The 25,509-nt window shown below is 33.2% G+C and overlaps 1 protein-coding gene across 1 annotated transcript in view; it reads left to right on the top strand.

The window, feature by feature from the left end:
• The window catches only part of LOC148281628 (ubiquitin-conjugating enzyme E2 R2), a 155,874-nt gene that overhangs the window by 30,130 nt on the left and 100,235 nt on the right, over nucleotides 1-25,509 (top strand). Inside the window, exon 2 of the mRNA XM_088226394.1 lies at nucleotides 6,226-6,312. Coding sequence (XP_088082520.1) covers nucleotides 6,226-6,312 — 87 coding nt within the window. The remainder of the gene's footprint in view (nucleotides 1-6,225; nucleotides 6,313-25,509) is intronic.

The following is a 25,509-nucleotide window of genomic DNA, read 5'->3' as shown; positions in this document are numbered from 1 at the left end:
TTAATTATAGGAATAAATGAAGCAGCGTTGGACGGTTGATATGAATTAGGATTTGATATCAAAGTAAGTAGAAGTTTAGCAATAGAATCAATTAGACTAGAAATATTTGATGGAACAAGTTCTGATGATGTTGAATTCGATGAATTGTTTTGGGAATAAGCATTATTTTGAAGAGCACAGCCATCCGCAGGATTGGACGCCTGTCCATTCCGATAAGAGAGAAGTGATTCATGTTCCTTTGAATTCCATGCCTGAACATGTCTTGAATTTACAGCAGTAGACTTTATAGGAGGCGAAACCATTGTGATGGGAGTTGAAACGCGTTTAATATTTTTGGAAGTTTTTTCCGCATAGCTAATGGTAGATGTGGGATGTAAATTGGAAGCTTCCTTGTACGTCACATTACCAGCGGCCATTGTATGCTTTATATTCTTTTGTCGAGTCAGTTCTGGGCATGAAAAACTAGAGGCACTGTGCGAGCCATTGCAATTTACGCATTTAATGTTTTCAGTCTGGCATACTTCTCCGAGGTGAGATTCCCCACATTTGTAACACCTAGGGATCGATCGGCATTGTGTTTTCGTGTGGCCAAAGCGGCAACATTGAAAACATAAAATAGTTGGAAAAATATATTGCTCCACTTTTAAAGAATTATGAAACAAATAAACGTTATTGGGTAATGTTTGCCCCTCGAAAGTCAAAACAATCGACTGAGATGGTTTCCATGTCACAGTTTCACAAGATTTATCTTTATAATTAAGACGTCGAGCCTTAATTACCTTACCACATCCATAAGGGACCTCGATTGACTCAATAATTTCTTCGATTGTAAGATCTGTGGACACACTTTTTACAATTCCTAATTTGGTTACTTTAAATGACGGTACATAGGCTTTCAGGGAGTTAGTAACGACAAAGTTTGATGTTAAAAAATTGTTTGCTGCAACGGCAGTCTTAAATGTCAAGGAAATTTTAAATTTGTTTTCCACTCTCACACCTCCTAATATAATGTTACTAATTTTGTTGGTATATAAAAGTTTACCAAAAGTGATAGGATGAAGGGGTTTTGAAGATTCTTGGTATTGAACGAACACCAAGAATGGGCCAGAAGCATTATCCGAATAGGTAAATGATGGAGAGGAAAGGTCGGGAGCAGGGAAAGGAAGTTTGCATGGTTGCAAATCAGGGGAACTGGGTGCCCTGGGTCTTTTTCTATGCTCAAGATCAGGAGGATCCCCAGGATCCTCCATACTTAAGCCTAAAACAACGAAATGCGAAAAAGAACGCAGTCACAGAAATTAAATAAAAATAAATAATAATCAAAAATCGAAAACTTGTCAAACGCTCCTCCCTCGATGTCGAGTTATAACTTGACTAATCCAGTACAATGCACCGAAGAAATATTGTTATTCACACAAAATTGTACGCGCTGATAACAAAACACACAACCGTCCACTGTCGATGCTACGAGACAACTGTGAGTTTTGGTTAGACTGTAAGAAATTGCAAGTGTCAACAAGTCCGTTATTATTTTTGTATGTATGACATTGTACGTTTGGTTAATAAAGATTTATTTTAATTATATATTGGAGTGGTAAGTCTACCGTGGCACCTAAAGCACAATGATAATTGTTTATTTAAACTCCTTATTAATTGACGTTTTGATCCTGATCAAATTTAAAAGCTGAAAAAAAACCTTAATTCAATGCATAGAGTTCTCAAGCCACCAGTCAAAATATTGATAAAAAAAATTATTTGATAATACCATGTCTGTTTTGACATATTTATGCTATTTACTCGTAAATTGTTCATATTAATTTCATACCTCAAGTTACCGAAGTAAATTCTCATACGATTCCTATGATTTATTGCATTCTGAATACATTTCTACATTATTTGTAGACAAATATTTATTCAGAGTACCGAGCATAGTTTCGTGGTCGCCTGCCTTACTCCAGAACATTCGATAGATTGTTGCATCCTTGGAGTTCTTTGGGCAATAGATTTTCCTGCATTTTGCAGGAATTGCATTCTTTCTATCTTCATCCTTAATTAATGCTTAATGCAGTGTTGAATTCTTTTACCTTATTTCGGTTCACAAACGTTGGAAAAGAATCGACGAAATCGTAAAAAATAGTAATGGAAAACTTGGTACGTACTCCCCGACAATTAAATCTGCACGCTGCAAGATTAAAAAAAATCTTAGAATAACAATGATATTGGAATGTACAGGTATTGATGTGGCGAAGCTTTTAGTCTTTTTTTCTTATTTTTTTGAAAAAATTAAAATTTGCGTTCTTATGATTTACACAAATATTTAATTTTGAATGCCATTTTCAGCGAGTTGTAAATAACTCACTATTAGAAAATAGGAATTAGGTTGGGTAGAGTGGGATTCGAACCGCGGACCTTTGGACAGTGAGTCCGAGACACTAGCCACGGGACCACAAACCGTTTCAAACTTATACTATAAGTCGATAAGCCCGTCAAGTTCTTCAGATAAATCTCAACACGGGTTTTTACTGAAACGCACGCAATTAAAAATCTTTTTAAAAATAATTATTAGTTCAAATAATTATGATTTATTGTACATGGTCCAACAAGATACTTTAGGAAAGGATTTCATTGCTACTTAATGAAATTAAAACATCATATTTTTTATTTAAACCCTTTATTTATTGTTAATTTGCTGCATGCATAAAAAAATAAAATACCCATGTTATAATTTCTTATTTATTTTTTCTTTTTTATTTCCTTATTTTCTGCTGATTCTATTTCATGTATCTGTATTTTTTATACTTTGTCAAAGGCGTAAGCCGTCAAAATAAATAAATAACTCTAAAATTGATCAAATATATCTAAAATACTCCTACATCTTAACTAAAAGGTTCAGGACTGAACTTTCTATAAGAGGAGGAATTTGACTTGAATTCTTTTTTAATTGGGAGGAAATCCAGCTTGTCTGCAAATATTTGGACACACTCAAAACGTTATTTTTTATCATTTAATTTGATGATGCAGTTATTTTATTTTTAATAATGTTTTGTTTTACTAGTAGGTATTATATTCGTCCCAACTCTACAGATGAATTTAGCCCACGGAGTTGGGACGCTTGTGGACATAATGTAAATAAGTTGAATGGTGAATGTTACAAACACGTGTGTAAAGTGGCCACTTAAACCAGCCAATGGCAGGTCATAAGCCCTGTAAATGAATAGACTTTCATATTCCCTTATTTAAGGTATTCTCCATCCCTGTTGTAATTTGTAAATCTTAATGTAAATAACTTAAGAATTATGAAGTAAATAAAATAAATGCGGATGATGCAAATGCACACCGGTATTAATCCGCCTTTAGTTATTTTAAAAATACTGTTGTAGCAATTAATCGTTTTTTGGCGGTTAAAAATAATTAGTATAATTTTATCAATCGATGTCGACTTACTGTTCCGTATTCGGCAGCCACAAAAACCGCGAACGCGCGAGCTGATTAGTCCGCGATTCGCCTGGCAACAAACAATATATAGCCCGATCAGTCGCCAAGTTTTTCTTATTTGTATTTCCTTCGTGGGGAACGTAAAAAGACCGTAAGATCTCTTTGGAAATCGTCCATTCGACCGTGAAGTCGATAGAAGATAAAACTGCAGTCGAGTTTCCCGCATCGGAAGACAGAATATTTATATGTTTGGATTCCCATTTCAATGAAGGTTGCCACAATTAAAAACGTTAAAGTGGGGCGATCACAAATAATAAAGACTGCAAATACGAGCAACGCCTCCCATTCTCTAGCAAAAGTGGTCCCATAATTCACCGTTATGGAGTTTGTTTCGACTGTTCACGTTTTTGGCCTCTAACATGCCACGGTACTCGTATAACGGTCTCGTAGACAATTGCATTATTTTTCTCATCCTTTGGTTTTTGTTTTATTTTTCACTTTAACAGACGCCGCTATTTGTCACTAAAATATATTATCAACTTTAGATACTCTCACATGAGAAGCGTATAGATCAATAACGATTGTTTTTATATTTTTATTTAGTTTTCCGTTTTTGTCAAGTAGGTATATAAATATACCTAATATTAATATTGTTTTTGGAATCTGCATTCAGACCGAGGCGAGGTTCGTAGATTTCCAGTTCCCGAACAGGTCGATGATTATTCGTTATTATTATTATGGATAACTTATATAGCGCAATTTTCGTAACACTGACATTAGCTCTGGCCGATTTACAAACGTTATTGCTTTTATGCAGCATTGAATTCGATTTGCGTTAAAATTTATATAAAACTGTTTATTTTGTTATTGTTAGATGGTTTTTTTTTTCTAAAACATTCTTGTTTTTTAGTTTTGCACTTTTGATCATTATTATTATTGTTTTTTTTTTAAATAAATATTTGCGTTCTTACAATTTACCCAAATATTTAATTTTGAAGGCTATTTTTAACGAGTTGTAAATAACTCACTTTCAGAAAATGGGAATCAAGTTGGGGTAGATTGGGATTCGAACCACGGACTTTTAAGTCGTGAGTCCGAGTCACTTGCCACGGGACCACAGCCCAATTCAAATGTTTTATACAAGTATATTATGTTATGTATAAATATAATTTATTTTTTTAAAGAAATATTAGCGTTCTTATAATCAACCCAAATATTTCAACTTTGGTGGCCATTTTCAACGAGTTGTAAATAACTCACTATTAGAAAAACGAGTTTGGGTAGAGTGGGGTTCAAACCTCGGGCCTCTGATCCGTGAGTCCGCAACACTAGCCACGGGACCACAACCCAATTAATATCACCAGTATCATATATATATACATAAATAAATAAATATATTTTTTCATTATACAATATGAAATATGATTTTTTTAAATATAAAAAGTAGTGTCCTGGATATATTCTGACACTCATCCATACCCGATGATGTATAAGGCACTGCGCTGGATTATTGCGTGTATGTTACACAAAATATTTCTATAATTAACAAGTAGTAGTATAATAATCCTGTTAGTTTTTTTCTCATTTTTTATCAAGTAATTCAGTGGGTAGCCCTAGGCTTACCGAGGCCAAGTGTATAAAATAAAATAATTAACAACGTTTGATCGAAACGATAAAACAATCGAACAACAAACAAACCATCATGGCGTTTTCCCTTAGGGGTGAGCAGAGAGGATAGAACGCAACACTACTCAGTATTTGCATGCATTACTCGTTTCCTCTACATCTCCTGACGTCCTGACGCACGCACGCGTCCATCTTCCAGCGTTTGTTGAATTTAGACGTGCCATCTATTCTCGTTATCTGTATCTATCAACATTTGCATCGCAACCTTTCAACGTAAAACAAAGAAAAATACGAAAATTAGCATTTTTTGTATGAGACTTCCTTTATATTTTATTATTAATATTTAAAACATTAACTTTGTGGTCACGCATTTTACTAAATGTTATTAAATATTTATATATAACCACTTATCGATTTTACTATGTCTACCGGTTTCGAGACTCTCTCGTCTCTTCGTCAGGACACCAATTAAACCAAATAAAAATAAAAAATGTAAATAGGGGATAGATTTCTTACTGTCCATGCGCTCTGTAGCTGCAAAATGTGCTGTAATCTAGCTCATATATATCATAATTGGAGACGAGGAACTAGAATCCTAACCGTCCATGCTCTCTGTAGCTGCGAGACGCACTGGGATATTTATGTATTGTACAGCGCCCTTGAGGCGATATATACGAAAATGGCACTATATTAATATTAATATGAATATTATCCAAACATATATATATATATATATATATAACATGCAAAACCAACTGTATATTTTCACCATGGTTGTTGCACAAAAATATAAAACTAACACGACATGCATTTCAATAAGCAACCAACCCAGCAACAATTAAAGAACGAGGGAGGGTGAGATATTTCTCGTTAACTATTTCTCCCACAACATAAAATATTTTCATAACCTTATCAGTGCATGCATGGGTTGCTTATTAAAATGCGTGTCGTGTTGGTTTATATTTTTGTGCTACAACTATGGTTTTGCATGTTGGTTTAATTGGTGTCGACATAGAAAAGTCGGTCAGTGGTTGTATCCAAATATTTAATAGCATTCAGTATATATATTTTATTTTAAACATTCATAACATTTTCCTAGAACACATTATTTCCGTTATTGATTTATGATCATTTAATAATGTCTCTTGTATCTTTCTGTTTCAGGCCCATATGAAATTTCCTCCGGATTACCCTTACTCTCCGCCGTCAATACGATTTTTAACAAAAGTCTGGCACCCCAATGTTTATGAGGTAAGACTACTTTCGATACAATATTATTTTATGCGTCCATAAAACTACATCCTCTTTGATCGATCTAAAGAGTGTTTCCTTTGTGTGAATTTTTGTATGATGGATAATAGGTTCTCGCGGTTTTAAAACATGATAATAGATAGATATATTTATAGTCCCACATTTCGTCGTGCTTGCTATATTCTGTCTTGATAAGTTCTCAGATTAATGTATAATATCAGATATGGCGTAATTAATTTAATAATTCGCAGTTATTTTTATTTATTTCGTGTGGCATCGACACCGCCCAGTAAAATATACTAGCAGATATTGGAAAACGTTTTTCGCCTAAATTGCCTTTATGTTATTATTATCTGCATTTATCAATGTAATATTTTTATTCATGTACTTTTACAAAAAATAAACAAGTAATTCTATAACTGACATCCGGAATACAAACTCTGTTGGCTTATGTATAAGTCACTGCACAACTCTGCTCCGGAATATCTGAGGGAACTTTGCATTCCAGATGAACTAGCTGACAGACGTCTTACGCTTAGATCGGCTACATCTACGTCTAAATTTGGAGAACGCGCATTTGCGGTCGCAGGCCCTGTGGCATGGAATGCTCTCCCAGCAGAGGTGCAAAACTTTGAAAGAGAAGTGATGATGTTTCGGAAAACCCCTTAAACCCACTTGTTCTCTAAATCATTTGAATAAATCCGTAGCATGTGATAACGAAGTAAATTGTTTTGCTTAAATTACAAATTCAAAAATTTAAAATTCATTTATTTGTATAATCACTTTGTAAAGCGCCCTTGAGGTTTACAAAAATGGCGCCATATAAGTTATCCATAATAATAAAATAAAAAAGTGGAAATCTATCACAACTTTCTTATCATTGGTTGTTTTGGAAGAGCCGATAACGTCGTTCAAAGCAGTTTATTTTTTTTATAATTTTTTAAGAAACTGCCGTACATTTTAATGCTCTTATTTTTACCGCGCGTAAGAATACATTTTTCATCCAATCCAATTTGCAGTAGGCCAGAACTTCCTAATTAAAAACTCCTTTGTTTATTTAAATTTGTTGCAACAGAGAGGGAAAACATTTTTGAGAAAGGAATATGAGAGTCTAGGCATTTACAGGGCTTATGACCTGTCATTGGCTGGTTTAAGTGGCCACTTTACACACTGAAGTAACATTCACCATTCTGCCCATGTTTGAACATCCACATTTCCTCAACTCTTCCATCTGTTGACCCTTGTGAAGTAAAAGAGCTGAAAGCTTTATTATGTGGGTGAGATTCATCCGGCCGAACTAATTTACGGCAACGCCTGAAAACAATTTTCCAATTTTGTACACCTTTTCTTTTACCAGGTAGTTCATTCATTGATTTATTAAATTAAAAGTTAGAAAGTGCTTTCCTAAGGAAGGGCCCACTGTCGTGAATTATGTCGACATCTAATGCTATGCGATTAAGTAGCAAGATTGCTCTACCAACCGGCATAACCATTGGCAGGTTGGTTCTGCATCGTGGTAGGTAAAACAATCGATGCTGTCTTTGTCGAAGATAGTTATCAGGTACGAACAGACCTACATCCATCGGAATTTATGAGTTATGTATGCGACCACCGATCACCTGGAAAAAGTGAACACCCAAATGAACGTCCCTCCTCCTCCATAATGACTGATAGCCTAGCATCACCAGTAAAAAGTCGGTAGGGAAGAGCCAATCCACACTCTTTTAGGTTTAGGTAGTTAATTCAACAATGTTTTGAGTATGCTCAAATGCTTGCAGACTGGCTGGATTCCTTTGTTTATTACTGACAGTTCTTGTATTTTTTTGTTGTTGTTATTCAGTATTCAGTTCAGTGTTATTAAGTAGTGTTAAGTTATTTTTTATTGTTCTCCTGAATTTTTAAAATTATTCTTTTTTTTGATAAAATAAATCATTGCATCTTTGGTTCAAAATAAGAATAAATGCAGAAAGCCGGTATAACATATTCCATCACTACCCATTCGTTACTCGTTACCCTCATTCCAGGTAATGCCGGCACGGCTCTGCGCAATCTTCAATTTCATCTGTTTTCCGTTACGGGTGACGCTTTGGTCGTCAACCAGCACAAAGAGAAAAGGTTACTTTACTATAGTTTCTATTGGCGTCCATCACGTGACGAGGTAGCGGTTTGTTCGGATGCTATGCGCTCCACTGACGTGCTGCCGCATTGGATGAACAGATCTGTTCTCACCTTCTATTGTAAAGATGTTGAATACATCACTATCGCTAACCGCTGAATAAGCGTTAGTGTAAATGCTTACTGCAAATATGTACTCACTTTTGTTTTTACACTCTCCTTGACACATTATAATATACGAGCTGAACCCAGCAATACTTTGCTATTCCTAGATTTAAGTACATACTCGTATATAGATCAAATGAACTCAATCGAATGTTTCACATCAATTATTGTATTCACTCCAAATTACATATCGCACCTTTAGGACGAAAACGACTCAACTCAAAAAATCAACTTTTTGGGAAACTGCAAAAGAAGAATGTAAATTGTGACACCTTCGTATTCTTTCGTCAATTGTTTCATATTTTTACCATAGCACCAAATTTCGAGATAAAAATTATATGCATTCTGCTATGAATCTATGGAAAAAATATCGTAAAAAAAAAAATTATTATAATTTTAAACAAGACATTTATTTAATGCCTCATTATTAGATTGACAAAAAAACAAACAAACAAATGCACTTAGATAAATAAGATAGTGACATAATTTTTATTAGGTCAGATCAGGTCACCAAACACTTGTATTTATTTATTTACGAAATGACGTAAACTTAAACAAGGCACTAAGATGATCGGCAAGTCCCTCGGTGATGGATAAAAAAAAATTTTTGCTCCTAACTTTTTTTACATAATAAATTGAAGATTTTAATAGCTATATGCTCGTGGCAAAGATCTACATTTCGCTAAAAAACGCACGTAAATCGGTCCAGTAGTTATTCAGTCCATCTAGGACACACATACGAACATTGTCTTTTATAATATACGAACTGAACCCGGCAATGCTTTGATATTGATGGATTTAAGTTCTCGCTAAATAGATTAAATGAACGCAATCGAAAGTTTGATATCAATTATAGTATTTAGCCTAAATTAGATATGAACGGATACATTATTATTTTTGTGTTTCGGTTTAGATCAATTGTGAGGACATAGCAATAAATAGGTATTCGAACATTGTATTTTGTTTTTCTGTCACTGTCACGCAGATGCGCCACCCCGATACTGTGCGAAAAAGTCAACTGCATGTCAGACCTTTTTTTAGAATAAACAAAATCGACGTTTGGTTGTCCCGTTTTCCGCACCTCAAAACTGAAGAGTGTCAAAATAAAATTTTGCGTTTTTCAAAAAAAGTTATATTTGTATACAGTGCTTGTTTTTGATGGTGTAGTTGGCTTTATGTGAAAGGGCTGTAGTGCATAAAATCTTCATTTATGTAAAAAAGTTTTTTTTTAATTTGTGACATAACTCCTTCATCCGCCCATTCCTTTAATTGTATCATCCTTATCCCTCGAGTTTTGAATCCAATATCAATTTGGACGTACCTGGACAAAACACTTCGAAAGAGTTTTTTTTTTACTCATTTAAAACATTTTTTCTTATTGATAATGTGTTTCGTCGTTGCGCTAAAGCGCAATTATAAATAATCAAAGTAAAATAATCCACTAAATGTTATTAAATATTTGTATATAACCGCTTACCGACTTTTCTATGTATATCGGTTTCGAGACGTGCCCGTCTTTTCGTCAGGGCACTAATTTAACCAGAGAATTCTACTTTGAACGCTGGCAAATTTGAGTGATTCCACTCGTTTCGCAAACAAAACATTATTCCTGTCCGTAGATTCTTCGAACCTGCGCTCCGTGGATGCTAGACTCGAATCTTTTCACGAATTCTATTTTGAAATTCGCCCACATCGAACAATGGAACCGGGGAGTTCCGCGTGCTGTTTTGTTGACCTAGGCAAGTGTGCCGGTGTCCCGGTGGTGGTGGCGTTGGCTCGCTTCCCGCCCTTCCTGCGCGCCCGGCCTGAAGCTCATCCACCCCGCCACGCGAGACGTCCCGCGGACCGTGGCCACTCGCCACCGGCCCATAATACCCGAGTGATGACGCGTGCCGGTGGCAATGACTCCCGGCAGTCCGTCCGAGGCGGTCTATTCTAGCTGTGATTGTCCTAAACTGCGAACCGCATGGATATCTGACTCACCGATGAGGAAATTTTCATTTTATTGGCTATGATTTATCCTATTAACATATTACAACAAAGAAAATAATTAAGAGAAGGGAATGTAGAAGTCTAATGGGTTGAATCCAGCCCTTGTCTGCAAACATTTCGACAAACATTTTGACAAACTCAAAGCATTGTTGATAACTTACTGTTCTTAAAAAAAAAAAAAACTTTTATAATTAAAAAATTTTTACGATTACATAAAAATAAAATTTTTATACGTATTTATTTAATATGTACTATATTTTCTTTACTAACTTTGTATACTTTGTCGAAATCTGTTATTAGTTCTGAGTTTATACGCTATATCTGTTTGTTTACTATAAATATGTACGTAGAACGGTTGATTTCCCAAATAAAATAAAATAAATAAGTCCACCTGGGGCGCTATCCTGAACCACTATTGTGGTACGAGAAAACAGTTTTTCTCGTGTATTTTGTATGTAAATACACGAGATAATATGGCCACGAGAGCGTTTGGCATACCAGCCCTGGTCCAAGAATAAGTATAAATATTGAAAAATATTTTCAGACGTTGCCTAGTATGTAGGTGGAATAATGGAATCATTTAAATCTCACCCGCAACAATAAAGGTTTCAGCTCTTTAACTTCACAGACGTCAACAGATAAAGGAATATATATGTTCAAATACAGGCAGAATGATGAATGTTACACAGTGAGTAAGTGGCCACTTAAAACAGCCAATGACAGGTCGTAAGCTCTGTGGATGCCTAGACTTCTGCAGTCCCTTCTCTAAAATGTTACCCATCTCTGTTGTAATATCTTAATATCAACAGCTCCATGGGGGGTTGAATCCAGTCCTTGCCCGCAAAAATTTGGACAAACAAAAAACATTGTTGATTATCGATTTTGTTGTGATATTATTTTTTTCAACAAAGTATTTACAATATTATTTGCGTTTTTATCCTGTGACAGATGTATTTACTAATTAGTACCTGCTTATCAATTTCTGAATAAAATTTTGAAAAAGGGAAACATTAGACACCTGTTTTTGCGAATAATTGCCAACTTATTCGCGTTCTTTTATCATCCGCATCTCTCTTTCAAGAAAACATATTTAATTTTTTATTTAATATTTAATACGAAAAACAAAGTCTATACTTCTGTAAATTTTTTAATCGTATTTTTTTGGGTTTACATTTCTTTTTAAATTTATTTTTCAAAAATATTTAGAAAATAGTCTTAAATTAAAGTCCTGCTGAGTTGCATACATACAACTCGTCAGCAGGTTCTTATAAATTGCATAGATTATTCACACTTAACCTACATTAACAATAATTTTACTTGAAAAACATTACATATTACATTATCAAAAATGAAAAACTATCACTAATACAAAAAACTTTTTTCTAATAACCATAATTTGAGCAAACGTCTCACTCCTGTATTTAACTCGGTATTTTTTATATTGTTTGGTAACATTGTGCTTTTGTGCAGTGTCTTTTTGCCATATTTATTGCAATATCTAGGAACAGCTAGGCGTTCCATACTAGTAAACCTGGTGTTGTAATCATGTACCAACTTGTGTTTGTACTCAGAGTGCGACGCATGCTGACAAATTAAATTGTACCAAAGTAGAGCCCTAAAAGATATTTTATTTACAGATTTATACATCAATGATATTGAAATATTGTGTCTGGCGGTATACATCTTTATGTAGTAGCAATTTGATCATGGAATTTTGCAAAGTTGGAATAAAATTAATATTAGTTTCACTTGATAACCCCCAGGACGTTATATCGTATCGTATAATTGATTCAGAGAGAAATAAATAAATAATTCGAAAAGTATTAACAGGGACATAATATTTGAATATATACATTATTTTACGTATTGCGCTTAATCGCTTACACAATTTTCTAATATGTACATCCCATTTAAAATGGCAATCTATTGTTAAACCTAAATAAACATACTGCTCAATATTTTCACACATGCACGGTTGCATAATATCACTATGGATACATGCATAGTTATGTTAGTAATTTAATTTTGAAATAGTTTAATTTATCGATGTTGCGCCGAAAAACACAGTAAATCTACCGACGTATTGTATTAAAATTGGTTGATGTCTTTGATTATTAAGTTTTTTATATGATTTATGTGCTGTAGTTAAAATTGCTTCTCGAGTTTGTTTGACGGGAATTAACAAGCATTGTGATCATGAAGTCCAAAATGTTAGATTTCTCGCGAGTAGATTTTCCAATGGACAATATATTGCGCATGCAGAGCGCTGAGCCGACCTCGAGATGGAACCGAGTGTATCGGCCTTGTGCAGCGGACGTTTCGTAAGGCGAGCCGAACCACACTGCTGTGATAAGACCGGCGGATTCGTAATCGCAACTAAGGAGTCATTTTTGCTAATTACCCGGCTAATTCAATAACAATTACCTGGCAATCCATACAAACAGATTGTAATAATTACAACAGTGTTCCTTGAAATTTATACTTCATTTAATATTTGGAGAAATGTTAGTAGTGACGAACGACGATAGCAGCGACGACAAAGTACAAATTAAACGAAATATTATAATATTTCAATGTCCTTTTCAGCATTTTTTTTATTTATATTACATTCATACTTATTTATTTATTTATTTTTGCACCACAACAGGCCAGGAGGCCCAATTACAGTGGTGAATTACATCACAGAACACCCAGGCTTGAGAAAAATCACATTTTAATGTTTGTGTTCTCACCGGGAAGTGAACCCGGAACCTTTCGTGTGTGAGTCAAGCTTGACCACTACACCACGGAGGCCGCCGATATCATATTCATAGCGATAATCGTAATAGGGAAATATTACATACTACGAATACCGATATTTTTTTTCTGTATTTTTTATTTTATTTAGAAAACATAGTCATTCATAAAAAGTATTAAAAACAACGATTTTCTAACATAGAAAGACCAATTAAGTGTTCATAAATTATGCAAAAGATTTAAACACTTGACAAAAAAATAAATAAATAAGAAACTCAAGTGAGAAAATAATAATTGTTAACATTTGTGTTTTCCATGGAGGTTATCATTGGTAATAAATAAAAATACCGAATGCACATCCCTAGTCATCTACGCACACACACATGAACGCACATATAAAACATACACAAACATATAAAACATACACAAACATATAAAACATACACAAACATATAAAACATACACAAACATATACATTACATGCGGCACATATACATAGCACAAACCACTCAAGATGTACATTTAGCAACTATCCCAAATAATCAACTCCATGAAGAAATGTTCTGTACTAATGCAACGTGCAGTTAAAAATGTCAACATCAATGTGAGTTGATATGAAATGGAATTAGAATAATTAATTGTATTTTCATAACGTGGAGAAATGTTTTCATACATAAATGTAAAAAAGAAATTCAATAAAAATACGTTCGTAGAAAAACGCGACGTGTTTGACCTTGGCTGTTTTGACGTCAAGATTCGTGACAATGTTTTTAACAAATTTGAATGGTCAGAAACAAATAAACATGAATCGTGACATATTAGGGGCGCGGCCAATGGGATGACCGTTTTTGCGGTAATTCAAAATTACAAATTTAAAAGTATTTTTTATGCTACTAATAATTAACAAAAAAAAAAACTACTGGATAGTATTTTATAGACCTTTATTCCTTTAAAGTGTAATCTGATATTTCCCAATTAGCAATTTGTAGTGTTATTAGGTAGAATATGAAAAAAAAATGTTTTAAAAACGGGGTTACGGGGTGTCTGGGGTGGTACGTACACGGTACATCAGACATCCTCCTTTTTGCATACTATTTATTATTAACTAAAAATAATCCTTCAGTTTTAATCAAATCATTGAATTTTACATTACAATAGGTTGTGTGGGAACGAAGAAATAACGAAATTGTTCTTATTTCTCCTACCTTCAGCCGTATTGTTCATCGTTCATTCGAGGCAAATAACAATATTTAATTTGAAACAATCGTGATATTAAAAATACAAAATACCTTAATATATTGTAGCTGTTTCTATAGTACCCGCTATTTTAGAGGCTTAAGTCCAGTCCAGTGCAGATATTCCAAACTGGTTCAAAATGCGATAAAGAAACAGCTGTATTTTTACGGTTATTTATTACAATGGTTTTTACAAACTTTTATTTTCGTTTTATATACATATTTTTATAATGCTGTAATTATTTATATACACCCCCGCACACACCGTTGTACAAAATGCTAAATATTTCAATTCATCCCCTTTGGCTTTACTGAAAGAAATGGTTAAAATAAAACTGACCTTTCATAGCTGCGTATGAAGTTTCCTTTCAAATTAGTCCACAAAGAAATTGTTATGTAGTCAGTCGGAATAAGCTCGTTGTAATAATATTATGTAATAATTACTAAGTGGATCATTAATATTACCGTTAGTAAGATATATAAAGATAAGATATTTATATAAATAATATTATTCGTCTACCTAACTGTCTTTTCTCTGTTCTTTGTTACGTCTTGTGGCCCTAATTTGGCTATTGTGTGCGGTAGAAAGGTTTTAACGGTTATACTGTAAAGTTTCAGTATTATACTTGTATGTATATATTCATTTATATAATAATAATAATAAATTTCGACAATTTTTATTTATAATTATATAAAATAAATTATAAATCCCTGATGACTGCTTTAATTACTGTCAAGCAGGAGGACAATAAATAACCTCTTATTCATTTATAAATTATTAAATAATAAAATAGATTGCCCCGAACTGTTAACTTTAATAACAAGTCATATTATGATTTATACGTATATCCGAAAAATATTTCATGTCTTTTTTGGCATTAAAATTTTTTGCAAATCATTTTTGAGTCGTGAATACGAAAATCTAGACAATACAGGGCTCGTGACCGTATTGGCTGGTTTAAGTGGCCACTTTACACACTGTAACATTCACTATTCCGCCCGTGTTAAAACATCCGCATTTCCTCAACTCGTTCATCCGTTGACTTTTGTAAAGTAAAAGAGCTAAAATTTGCATTGATTTGGGATGAGATTCATCTGACTGAATTTTTTTACCTACTAGGCAACGCCTGAAAATCAAAATACGTTTCAATTTTTTACTTCTTTTTTATACCGGTAAGTTTAATCAACGATGTTTTAAGCACGTCCAAATGTTTGTAGACAGGCTGGATTTCGCTTCCTAGGGGAGATACTAAAATTATAACTTAATGAAACAGAGACGGAAAACATTTTTAATTTTGTTATTGATCAATTGAGTTGAGTCATGACTTATGATTCATGGCGTTATGACCGTTGAATTTAAACTACCTACCTAATTGGAAATTATTATTCACCTGGAAAAGTTTGGATTGTGTCAGCATTCTGCTTACTGTGCTTACTTCTTTGAAAAATATTTCTTTTCCAAAAAAATTTTTTTCAAGTTTCATAATCATTATGTTTTTTTTTAAACAATCTTGAAATATTTTTCTAATTGTATAAGCGTTTAGAATTTTAAAAACCGATTCTTTTTTGTTTGTCAATTCATGCTAGAGAAATGAAAAAAGAAAATATACATAAGAAAATTTCAAAAAAGATTTTCTTCCTAGGAAGAATTCGAAAAAAAATAAATAAAAAGAGTGCAGAACTTATATACAAAACAATAATTGCCCCTCATTGGGACTATTGCTCTACTATATTATATTTAGCTAACGAGGGAGACATAAACAAGTTTGAAATACTACAAAATAGAGCAATGAGAATTATACTGAAAAAAAGCAAATATAATAGTGTTGAAAAAATGAGAAAACAATTGAACTGGATAGGAATAAAGAAAAGACTATTGTATAATGTATTTGTATTTATATATAAAGTGTTTAATAATCTCATGCCAAAGTATTTTATAAGTGAAATTATATTAAATAGAAATGTACATAAATATAGGACAAGAAATAGAAATAGGATAAGACTACCGTGAAACTACGGCCGTTAAAATACGGGCACCGCTGTCCTAGGAAACCCTAGCTTAAATAAATAAATATTTTTAAATTTTACCCGTAATCTCGGAAAGTTTCGCGGACGCTTAGCCGAGGAGTAGGGGAACGACTAGCTAAGAAGTGGCCGCTGCAGATGGTGGAGTTAGCCAGGTCCGTCGGCAAGCCTTTCCCTTTGATCTGACGGGCCGAAGACCCGACACCGGTGCTGGTGGCCAGGTGACTCGCGGTCCGCGCCGCGTACAATATGGTCACCCACAAGTACCCATCGACACGTGCGCGGTCGCCTTTGCATTGGCTGAAGGTTAATGCTTTCCGAGTATCTTGAACTTTCTGCGTTTCGTCTGGAAATGACGCTTCAACTAAATCGAATTTATTTCGAGTTTAAATTTACGCCTGTATCTCATTCAAAAAGAAACTTTCGTTGTAGTATTTTTACGGTTGTCATAATTAGGCATTTCTTTGGCCTTTTTTTAATGTGTCGTTTATTATTTTTTCTTTTACAGAGGAAAGCTTTTAATAATTTACATACGCTGACATGTCCACTGTTAAAATAATATATTTAAGATGATAGGCCATTTACATAACAAGGATATTTACTATTTTTTTTAAATACATCATATTACTTTTTATTTCATATGTCATCCTTATTATTTCCTTTTATAATATGTATCTGCTCTTAATTCAATAATGAGAAAGTTTATTGTTTTTTTTTTTAATATTTGTTAATAGAATATTAAACTTGGCCATTTTTTTTATATATCCTACTTTTATCATCGCTATGATTTTTTAAAGTTTTAGATTTCTGAAATAACTCCGCGTGTGGCGTCAGAGGTTGTTCTCTGACAGTTCTTCCGATTAGTTCGTTTATGGTGACCAAACCGGATATCCTTCAAAGCTCTCATATTATTGGATGGTTCATATGAACCAGTGACGTCATTCAAAGTAGTGCGTTTTCATTAAAATATTTTTGAATATTTTTTTCGTACAATTTAATGCTCTAATTTTTACCGCGCACAAGAAAACATTTTTTGCATCCAATTTCCCGTAGGGCTGAAGTTCCTCATTGGTACATTCCCATTTTCCTTATATTTTCTATGGAAAATTGTATTCAAAGTAAATTAATTGTCTATCAATAAAATGTGAAATCGCGGTTTTTTACAATGATTTGATGGTCTAAATATTTTTTTTTTATTTATTGAAAAAAATCTTGGCAAAATTAGTATAAAATTACGAAATGGTTGATACATACATAATTCATAATAACGTTTCTACCTCTCTAAAAGAGTGAAAACTCATGTTTAGATAGGGAGTTTGTTTTATGTTTATTTTTATACATATATATATATATATTTAGTATCTATACACATACACATATATTTTATTTATATTTTATTTTTACTGTCTAAAACAGACTCCTTAAAATTACATATTATATTCTAAAAGATAGACAATTTTCTACTGTACGGAGTTCAGGCTGGGTGGCTCTCATGTTTTTTTTTTAAAATTTATATTTAAATGTTTTAATGTTTGGTATTTATTGAAATAGTCATCATTTCCCTATCCGCACCCAGTGGTGCATAGGACACTGTTTTCACATACCCGATAACCGTTTTAAATACCGAGGGTCTTCCGATCTGTAATCCACGATTTTATTTTAATTTAACTCTACTGATTTAATTGCCCCTTTCATTGTGAGTTTGGCAAATTTTATTAGTGACGTATGTCAGATATTGTCATTTAATAAAATATTGTAGTGTGTAACCGCCTTTACAACCAATATTGTACGTCCTCCATGTCAGGAATCTTACCTAGGACCTTACTGTTGGACTTATAATCTTTGTTTTATGAATATTCATTTCCAAACCGATCCTTTTTGAAGCCTCATGTAGTTCCATAATCATTTAGCCTAGCTCATCAATTTCTTTACTTATGACCACTGTCATCTGCGCATTTGAGGTGACTCAAGTATATGCCATCGATATTTACACCCTTATTTTCCCAATTTAGGGTTTTAAATACATCCTCTAAGGCTGGCGTAAAGAGCTTAGGCGATATTGTGTTCACTTGTCTGACACCTTTCTCTATTTTGATTTAATCAGTTTTTGGGTTCTCATCAATCCTCACATCCATAGTAGCGTTGTCATAAATGAATATTATTAATCTAATGTATCTAGAATCAGCTCGGGCATTTTAAAGTGCTTTAATTATTGTATATCTTATATATATATATATATAAATATAATTCCCCTGTACATGTGATGTCACTGAACTTCTAAATGGCTTAACCGATTTACGTGCGGTTTTCAGAGAAATATAGATAGTTGCGCTGTGCGTAGATATTAAAATCTTTAATCTAATATGCAATAAAGAAGTAAGGAGCATAAATGTTTTATTCATCGATCTACCAGGGTTGCATTCGAGGAGAATGCTTAGACAAAAAAATTTAAGGATGTATTTTTTAAGTGTATAAAAAAAGTTTGTTTTTGAATGTATACAAACAGCATTCATTTTTTGTGGATCTAAATCAAATTATTTCCTTTAATTCCTGATAATTTCTACCCCTTTATTTCTTTTTACTATACCAAAATAATATTAATTTCAATACATTTTTAAAAATCGTATTCCTACATTAGTACATCCCTCTTTTGGTGAAAATACTGGAGTTTGACGTTTGCAAAAAGAACGCCATATTTGAAAAATATTTATTTTATGTTTTGGAATTCAGCCATAAACAAGTACCTAGGTGCTAACTTAAGTTCAATATTTGAATATCAACAATTTTTAGTTTTGGAATTTAATCACGAACAAGTACCTAGGTATCTTCTTATCAATGAAAAGTATTTTGCCAACGTTAGGGCGGGACAACGTCCGTCGGGTCCGCTAGTTAATTATATATTTTTAATTATTTACTAAATCCATTTCATATATTTTTATCGGTATTCGTAGTATGTGATATTTCCCTATTCGAGACTCTGCCATGTCCATATTTGTGCTGTGCCACTCTGTCTACTGTACACTGTGTGTAGATTGTATCCTTTTGTGTACAAAGTGTACACGTGCCCGACATGACGATAGGACACCGCACACCACCGACCGTTTGGTGAAAAGACACGTTCGGGATTCGGGACCGACCTTTACAGTTTGTTTAAATTATTGCTGAGTAAAGTAAATCTACTGATTTCCGACACGAACGGTTGGATTTGACGTTAAATATAAATATTTACATGTTCGGGATTAATCAGTGTATAAATTTCAAACATGACAAAGAAAAATAATCATACCTCCGAGGCAAATGAATTGTTTTAAAATCTAAATTCAATCGTCAATAATAATTTGTCTCGTGTTTGATTATTTATCTCTTAAATCGTTAAGCGAGAATTGGGAAGTTCGATTTATTTAATTTACTTATTTATTTATTATCATATTATATACATAAAATTATACAACGTTGCTTTGACTATCTAACTAGGGTTATTTACCCTGTTCTAAGCCAGTCAAATATATATATATATATATAAGTAACATTAATCAATACATACAAAAATAAATAAAGGTATTAGACTTAGTAAAATACATAGTTAAAAAACATACTAAAAAAATGTAGTAAAAATATAGTTGAAATGTATTTAATAATCCAGTAAAATACATAGTAAAAAGAAAATACCTAGTAAGAAACATAGTTAAAGACATAGTAAAAACCATAATATTTTAAAACCCAGTAAAAAAAAAACATAGTAAAAAATGTATTAACCGTATTAGATTTAAAAGGAAAATATTTAATTTATTCCACAAATTCTACAAACATTAAAGGTATACAAGTTACATTTGCCTTATAAACTCGCAACTAAAATTCTCCGATTATTTCGATTTACGAGAATTTTAATTTCCTAAGCTTGTTTTTCTAGTATTGATGACTGATGGCGTATGACGTATCGCGTAGCGAGTAGCGTTCAACGGGACCCGTCACCTGAAAATTATGTGATTGTTCCCCGCACCCATAGATATAATAAAACGTGTATTATGTTTTTGCGGTCTTACGTGTATTGTATTTTTTATGCGAACTATTTTTTTTTAAATGAGCCAAAGTAAGTCCTAATGATGGTTGACTTTGCATCACTTTTGTTTTTCTTCAGTTTCTTAACAAATGCACATGCGAAGTAACCCCATGAGACGGTTTCGGACATATTCCAAAGTTATTATTACGAATGATGAAATCAGGAGAGAGTGTAAATCTGAGACAAGTATAATTGATAAGATTAAAAAAGGGTCTCTGAGATGGTTTGGTCACGTAGAACGAATGGACGATGAGAGAATGGTAAAACAAGTATATATGGCAAAAATGAACGGCAACGTTAGACGAGGACAACAAAGAAAAAGTGGCATGATCAGATAAACCAAAATCTTAAGTCTGGTCATGTCAAAAGCAGACAGAACCGAAGGGCATGTATGACAAGATGTATGAATGTGGAAGAGGCTAGGAGTGTATGCCAGGATAGACGTGTGTGGCGGTCCATTCTCTCTGCCTACCCCTACGGGGAAATGGCGTGATGGTAGTAGTAGTAGTAGTAGTAATTATTACAAGTCAAATTCAGCGAATGAAACTTCTTTACTCACCTTATAAAGGTGTAAACTATCGAAGATGTGAATAGATTTATTTCAAGAAAACTGCACGGCCTATCTGGACTGATAATTACTCAGTACCAAAGTATCACGTTGAATTTAAAATCACCGCAGACAGGAGTTGAAAGATATACCTATTGAATATTATTTTTTATTTTTTTATTAATAAATTTCATAAAAGGTACCTGTTTTTAAAAAATTCTATACATATCTACTTTTACACATCTAATAAATGTTTTCACTGTAACTCTCCAAAAAAGAGACTAACTCTTGTGCTTGGATAGTGACTTACACTGTTGTAGTTGTTTATTGTTTATTATAAGAGTTTATATAATTTTAAATACGAGTACATGAGAAAAAATAAAAACATAGGATATATAAAGAAAAAACAAAAAACAAAAAACACGTACATTCGTACTAATTAAAATTTATTGTAGTTTTAAACGTGTTCAAAAAATTTCTTTAGATTTATTTTAAATTTATTTATTGATAGGTATATTATTTTTTAAATTTTTCAGTTCATTGGGAAGATTATTATAATTTTTTGCACCTTTGAAGACAAAGTTATTTTGACCATGACTTGTGTGGAATTTAGGAATTTTAATATTATATTGGTATCTGAGTGACTGATTCATCTCAAATTCCTTTATTTTTGCTTATTTTTTATTATTTTTATTTTGTTGAAACAAATAGTTACAGCAATAGGAACGATGACGGATGTCTTCAAAAAGTTTTTTTTCTAATGCAATGTTACCCCCCCCCCCCCTCTGATGGTGAAAAGTAGGTACCCCCTTTGTACGGTACCCGTTATTTTGTGATTTATATCGTTCGTGCCGAAGTTTATATCACTTTCATTGACATTTTAACATGTCTAATAAAACCCAATGTTTATTACATACCTAGTTATTCTTTACACCTGTTAAAGTACTCGTGAAAGTTTTCGGGGTTTTTTCAAACGGCTTTCCGTATTTTAATGTTTTTATAAAAGCACCTCGATTTTGGATCATATCATTGATTTGTGATGCTTTTAGTTGTTTATGGATTATGCGAATAAAATACCCTTAGCTCGACTCGAGTTACTCATTTTAAACTCACATGATTTAATCCTCCTTAGTTTTTAAGCCTATTCATTTTTTAATAATATTATGTTATATCAAATTGATCATTTATGTAGCGTAAAAAGTGTATTTTTGGCTTTATAAATTATACAAAATAAATCGAAGGAACATCTTAACTTCAATTCCTGATATTTACTTATTTTGATTCGTCTTTGTCTAAATACTTTTATTTATTCATATACACGGCACGCAGTTCCTTTTACCTTACATATTTAATAGAATATAAACATTTCAATATAATGTGAAAACAAAAAATCTTATTGAAAAGTATTATATTACATAAATACTATAACACAGTAGTTTCGTATAAATAACATACTTATATATATAAATATACCATGTGTGTACATAAAATTTTGAATTTTAAAAAGAAAAGGTGGTTTTTTAGAGGTACAAAATATAAGTATATCAAATACAATAAAATTATTTTTTATCTCGAAAAATATTTAAAAAATAGTTATAATAATAACAATCAAAGCAATTTAAAAATGAACCAAAAACGTAAATATGGTACAGAATTAATAGTACCCATACAAAATGAAACATAGAAAGCACTATAATCTAACAAATGTAAATTACCGCTCACCATCTTTGAAATGATTGAATAGAGTTGATTTATATAAACTATACTTTACGTTAAAATATCAGCAACGTCGGAATAGTTATTGCCGAGTACATGGAGTCGATTCAGAAAAGCATTATACTTGAAGATGTTCTTGTTTTATGATTGCTCCCTCCGTAGAAAGAAGATTTAGTCGATCGTTATTGAGGTTTTTCGGCTGTGGCCTTGTTAAAGAACCACTCCGCATTTGCCTAATGAAGAGGTAACAACGGAAAACTCATTAAAGAGAGACCGGACTATTGAAAGACTCCAACAGACCTTCCGTTACACTTTGACAGCGTTAGGCGTTTTGATTTATTTCAATAGTTACCTCGACTATTTTTACCATGTGTGATGTACGATAAGTTGGGGTTTCCACAAAGCACTAGAAGTCCCCACGTAACAGAGCGTTTCTCACCCCTACGTGTGGAGTCTGTAGTCAACTTACTGACGTGTAGAGTAGAGTGGAGTGGAGTAAAGTGGAGCCCCACTGAACACCGACCGATGCGACGCTTGGAATGTTGGCTCGGATAAAGTAACAGGGATTCTCTCGCTTCGTTCATAATTTTAGAATTTCATGCCCGTACTTTGTTTTGGAATTTTCACGGCCAAATTCTCCCGCGGTATTGTGTATCCAGTGTATCCAGTGTATCGTGTCGCCACTATTCTGAAAAAGGTGTTTTCATTTTTGAGAACCACTCGGACACATTCTGTCTTTCATCGAAGGTCTTATTTCGCAAATGAGCATGTACATTGTACACGTGCGCACACGGTTGTACAATCTGTTGTTAAGTAGGTAAAATATTTCACGATGCAAATAATGTCCCTAATTTACCCACGTCGTCATAATTATATTCGTATTAGACACTGACACACCGGTAACAATTAATTTGTAATGTTTTGAGTATGTCCAAATGCTTGCAGACTGCTGACTTGCTGGATTTCCTCCCTAGAGAGTTATTCATATTTAAATTCACAAAAGTCAACAGATGGAAGGGTTGAGGAAATGTGGATGTTTAAACATAGGCAGAATGGTGAATTTTACACAGTGTGTAAATTGGTCACTAAAACCTGCCAACGACAGGTCGTAAGCCCAGTAAATGCCTAGACTTCCATATTCCCTTCTCAAAAATGTTTTCCCTTTCCGTTGCAACAAATTAAAATTAATTTGTAGATAAAAGATAAATTACTCCTTAAACTAGTATAAAATCTGACAGAACTACATTTTTAAATTGAGTTTTGTGGTGGTCGTTTGGTTTAGGTTTTTTTTAAAATATTTATTTGATTGTAAAAGTACACATGAATACGGAAAAAGAAATGCATTTAACAAATACAAAAACCTCACCAAGCCACTTTTTGTGGCTTGTTGGTGAAGTTTATCTATATAAATATTTATCCTACTTAAAAATAAATATCTTTTATAAATAACACCCTGGCTTGAGAAAATTCATTTTTTATTTTTTGTTCTCTCCCGGAAATCGGGCCCGGCACCTTCTCTGCGTGAGTTGAGGTCTTAACCACTACACCGCGGGGGCTGTGGGTTAGTGTAATGGTAAAGGGTTATTGGTTACTTACCGAAGAAAACGCATGTCGTAGACATTTACAAACTTACTGACCCACTCCCATTTTCGGTCATACCATATTATGAGATCGCAAAAAAATAGCGCTTCAAATCGTAAATAAAAACTCTATCGCTAATATTGGCTGTACCTTAAATCGTGACGTCCATCAATATAAAAAAATACGCGACAGAGTCAAATTTACGCACCCGGATCACGCACTAGAAGGTATAGTCTGAGGTCTCTCCTGTACTTTGCTTGTAGTGAGCACGACAGGCTTACCGAAGTCCTATAGAATGCCAAAAATGTCAATATGGATTTGAAATAATACTACTTGAGGAGGTACGTGGAAGGCGAAATTTTGACTAAAGTGATTAAGTGATTTTGGCTAAAGATTGTTTAAGATATATTCTTACTGTATGTACATAAATGTGTATTTTTATGTTTTTTTTCCATTTAATTGCATTATATACTTGCCATATGTTCCTTCTGTTCCCCAGTTCGCCTGCACCTAGAGTATTCCTCTGTTATCTGGTCTCCATATTATGATGTTCACATCAAAAATATTGAATCAGTTCAAAATCGATTTTCGAGAAAGATAGGCTGGAGGTTGGGCTTATCCAGAGACCTATATACGTATTAGAAACTACCTTGAATATATCTTCTCTTCAAGACCGTCGAAATAAATCCGACCTTCTAGTCCTATTTAAAATTCTCAACTCACTATCTGATGCGCCTGAACTACTGAGCTCAATAAAATTAAACATCCCAATTAGAAACCTCAGACAAAACTTACTCTTTCATACCGATAACCATAGAACTAACTATGGTTTTCATCCCCCTATGCCAAGAATTCTTAGGTCTGCCAACAAACATACCAGTCTTGATTTCTTTGATAACAAGTTGTCTTCTTTAAAACGATCACTGAATCAAATTCAATTATAAACACCTCTCTCCCGCTTCCACTCCCACAAAGTCTACTATAAACTATTAAGTCTTTCTACTTTTTTTATAATAATTTTCTAC

The sequence above is a fragment of the Micrasema longulum genome, unplaced genomic scaffold, assembly GCF_059751315.1.
Source record: "Micrasema longulum isolate JH-2025_06_02 unplaced genomic scaffold, ASM5975131v1 h1tg000429l, whole genome shotgun sequence".
Lineage (NCBI taxonomy): Eukaryota > Metazoa > Arthropoda > Insecta > Trichoptera > Brachycentridae > Micrasema > Micrasema longulum.
This window is presented reverse-complemented; position numbering and strand designations above follow the sequence as displayed.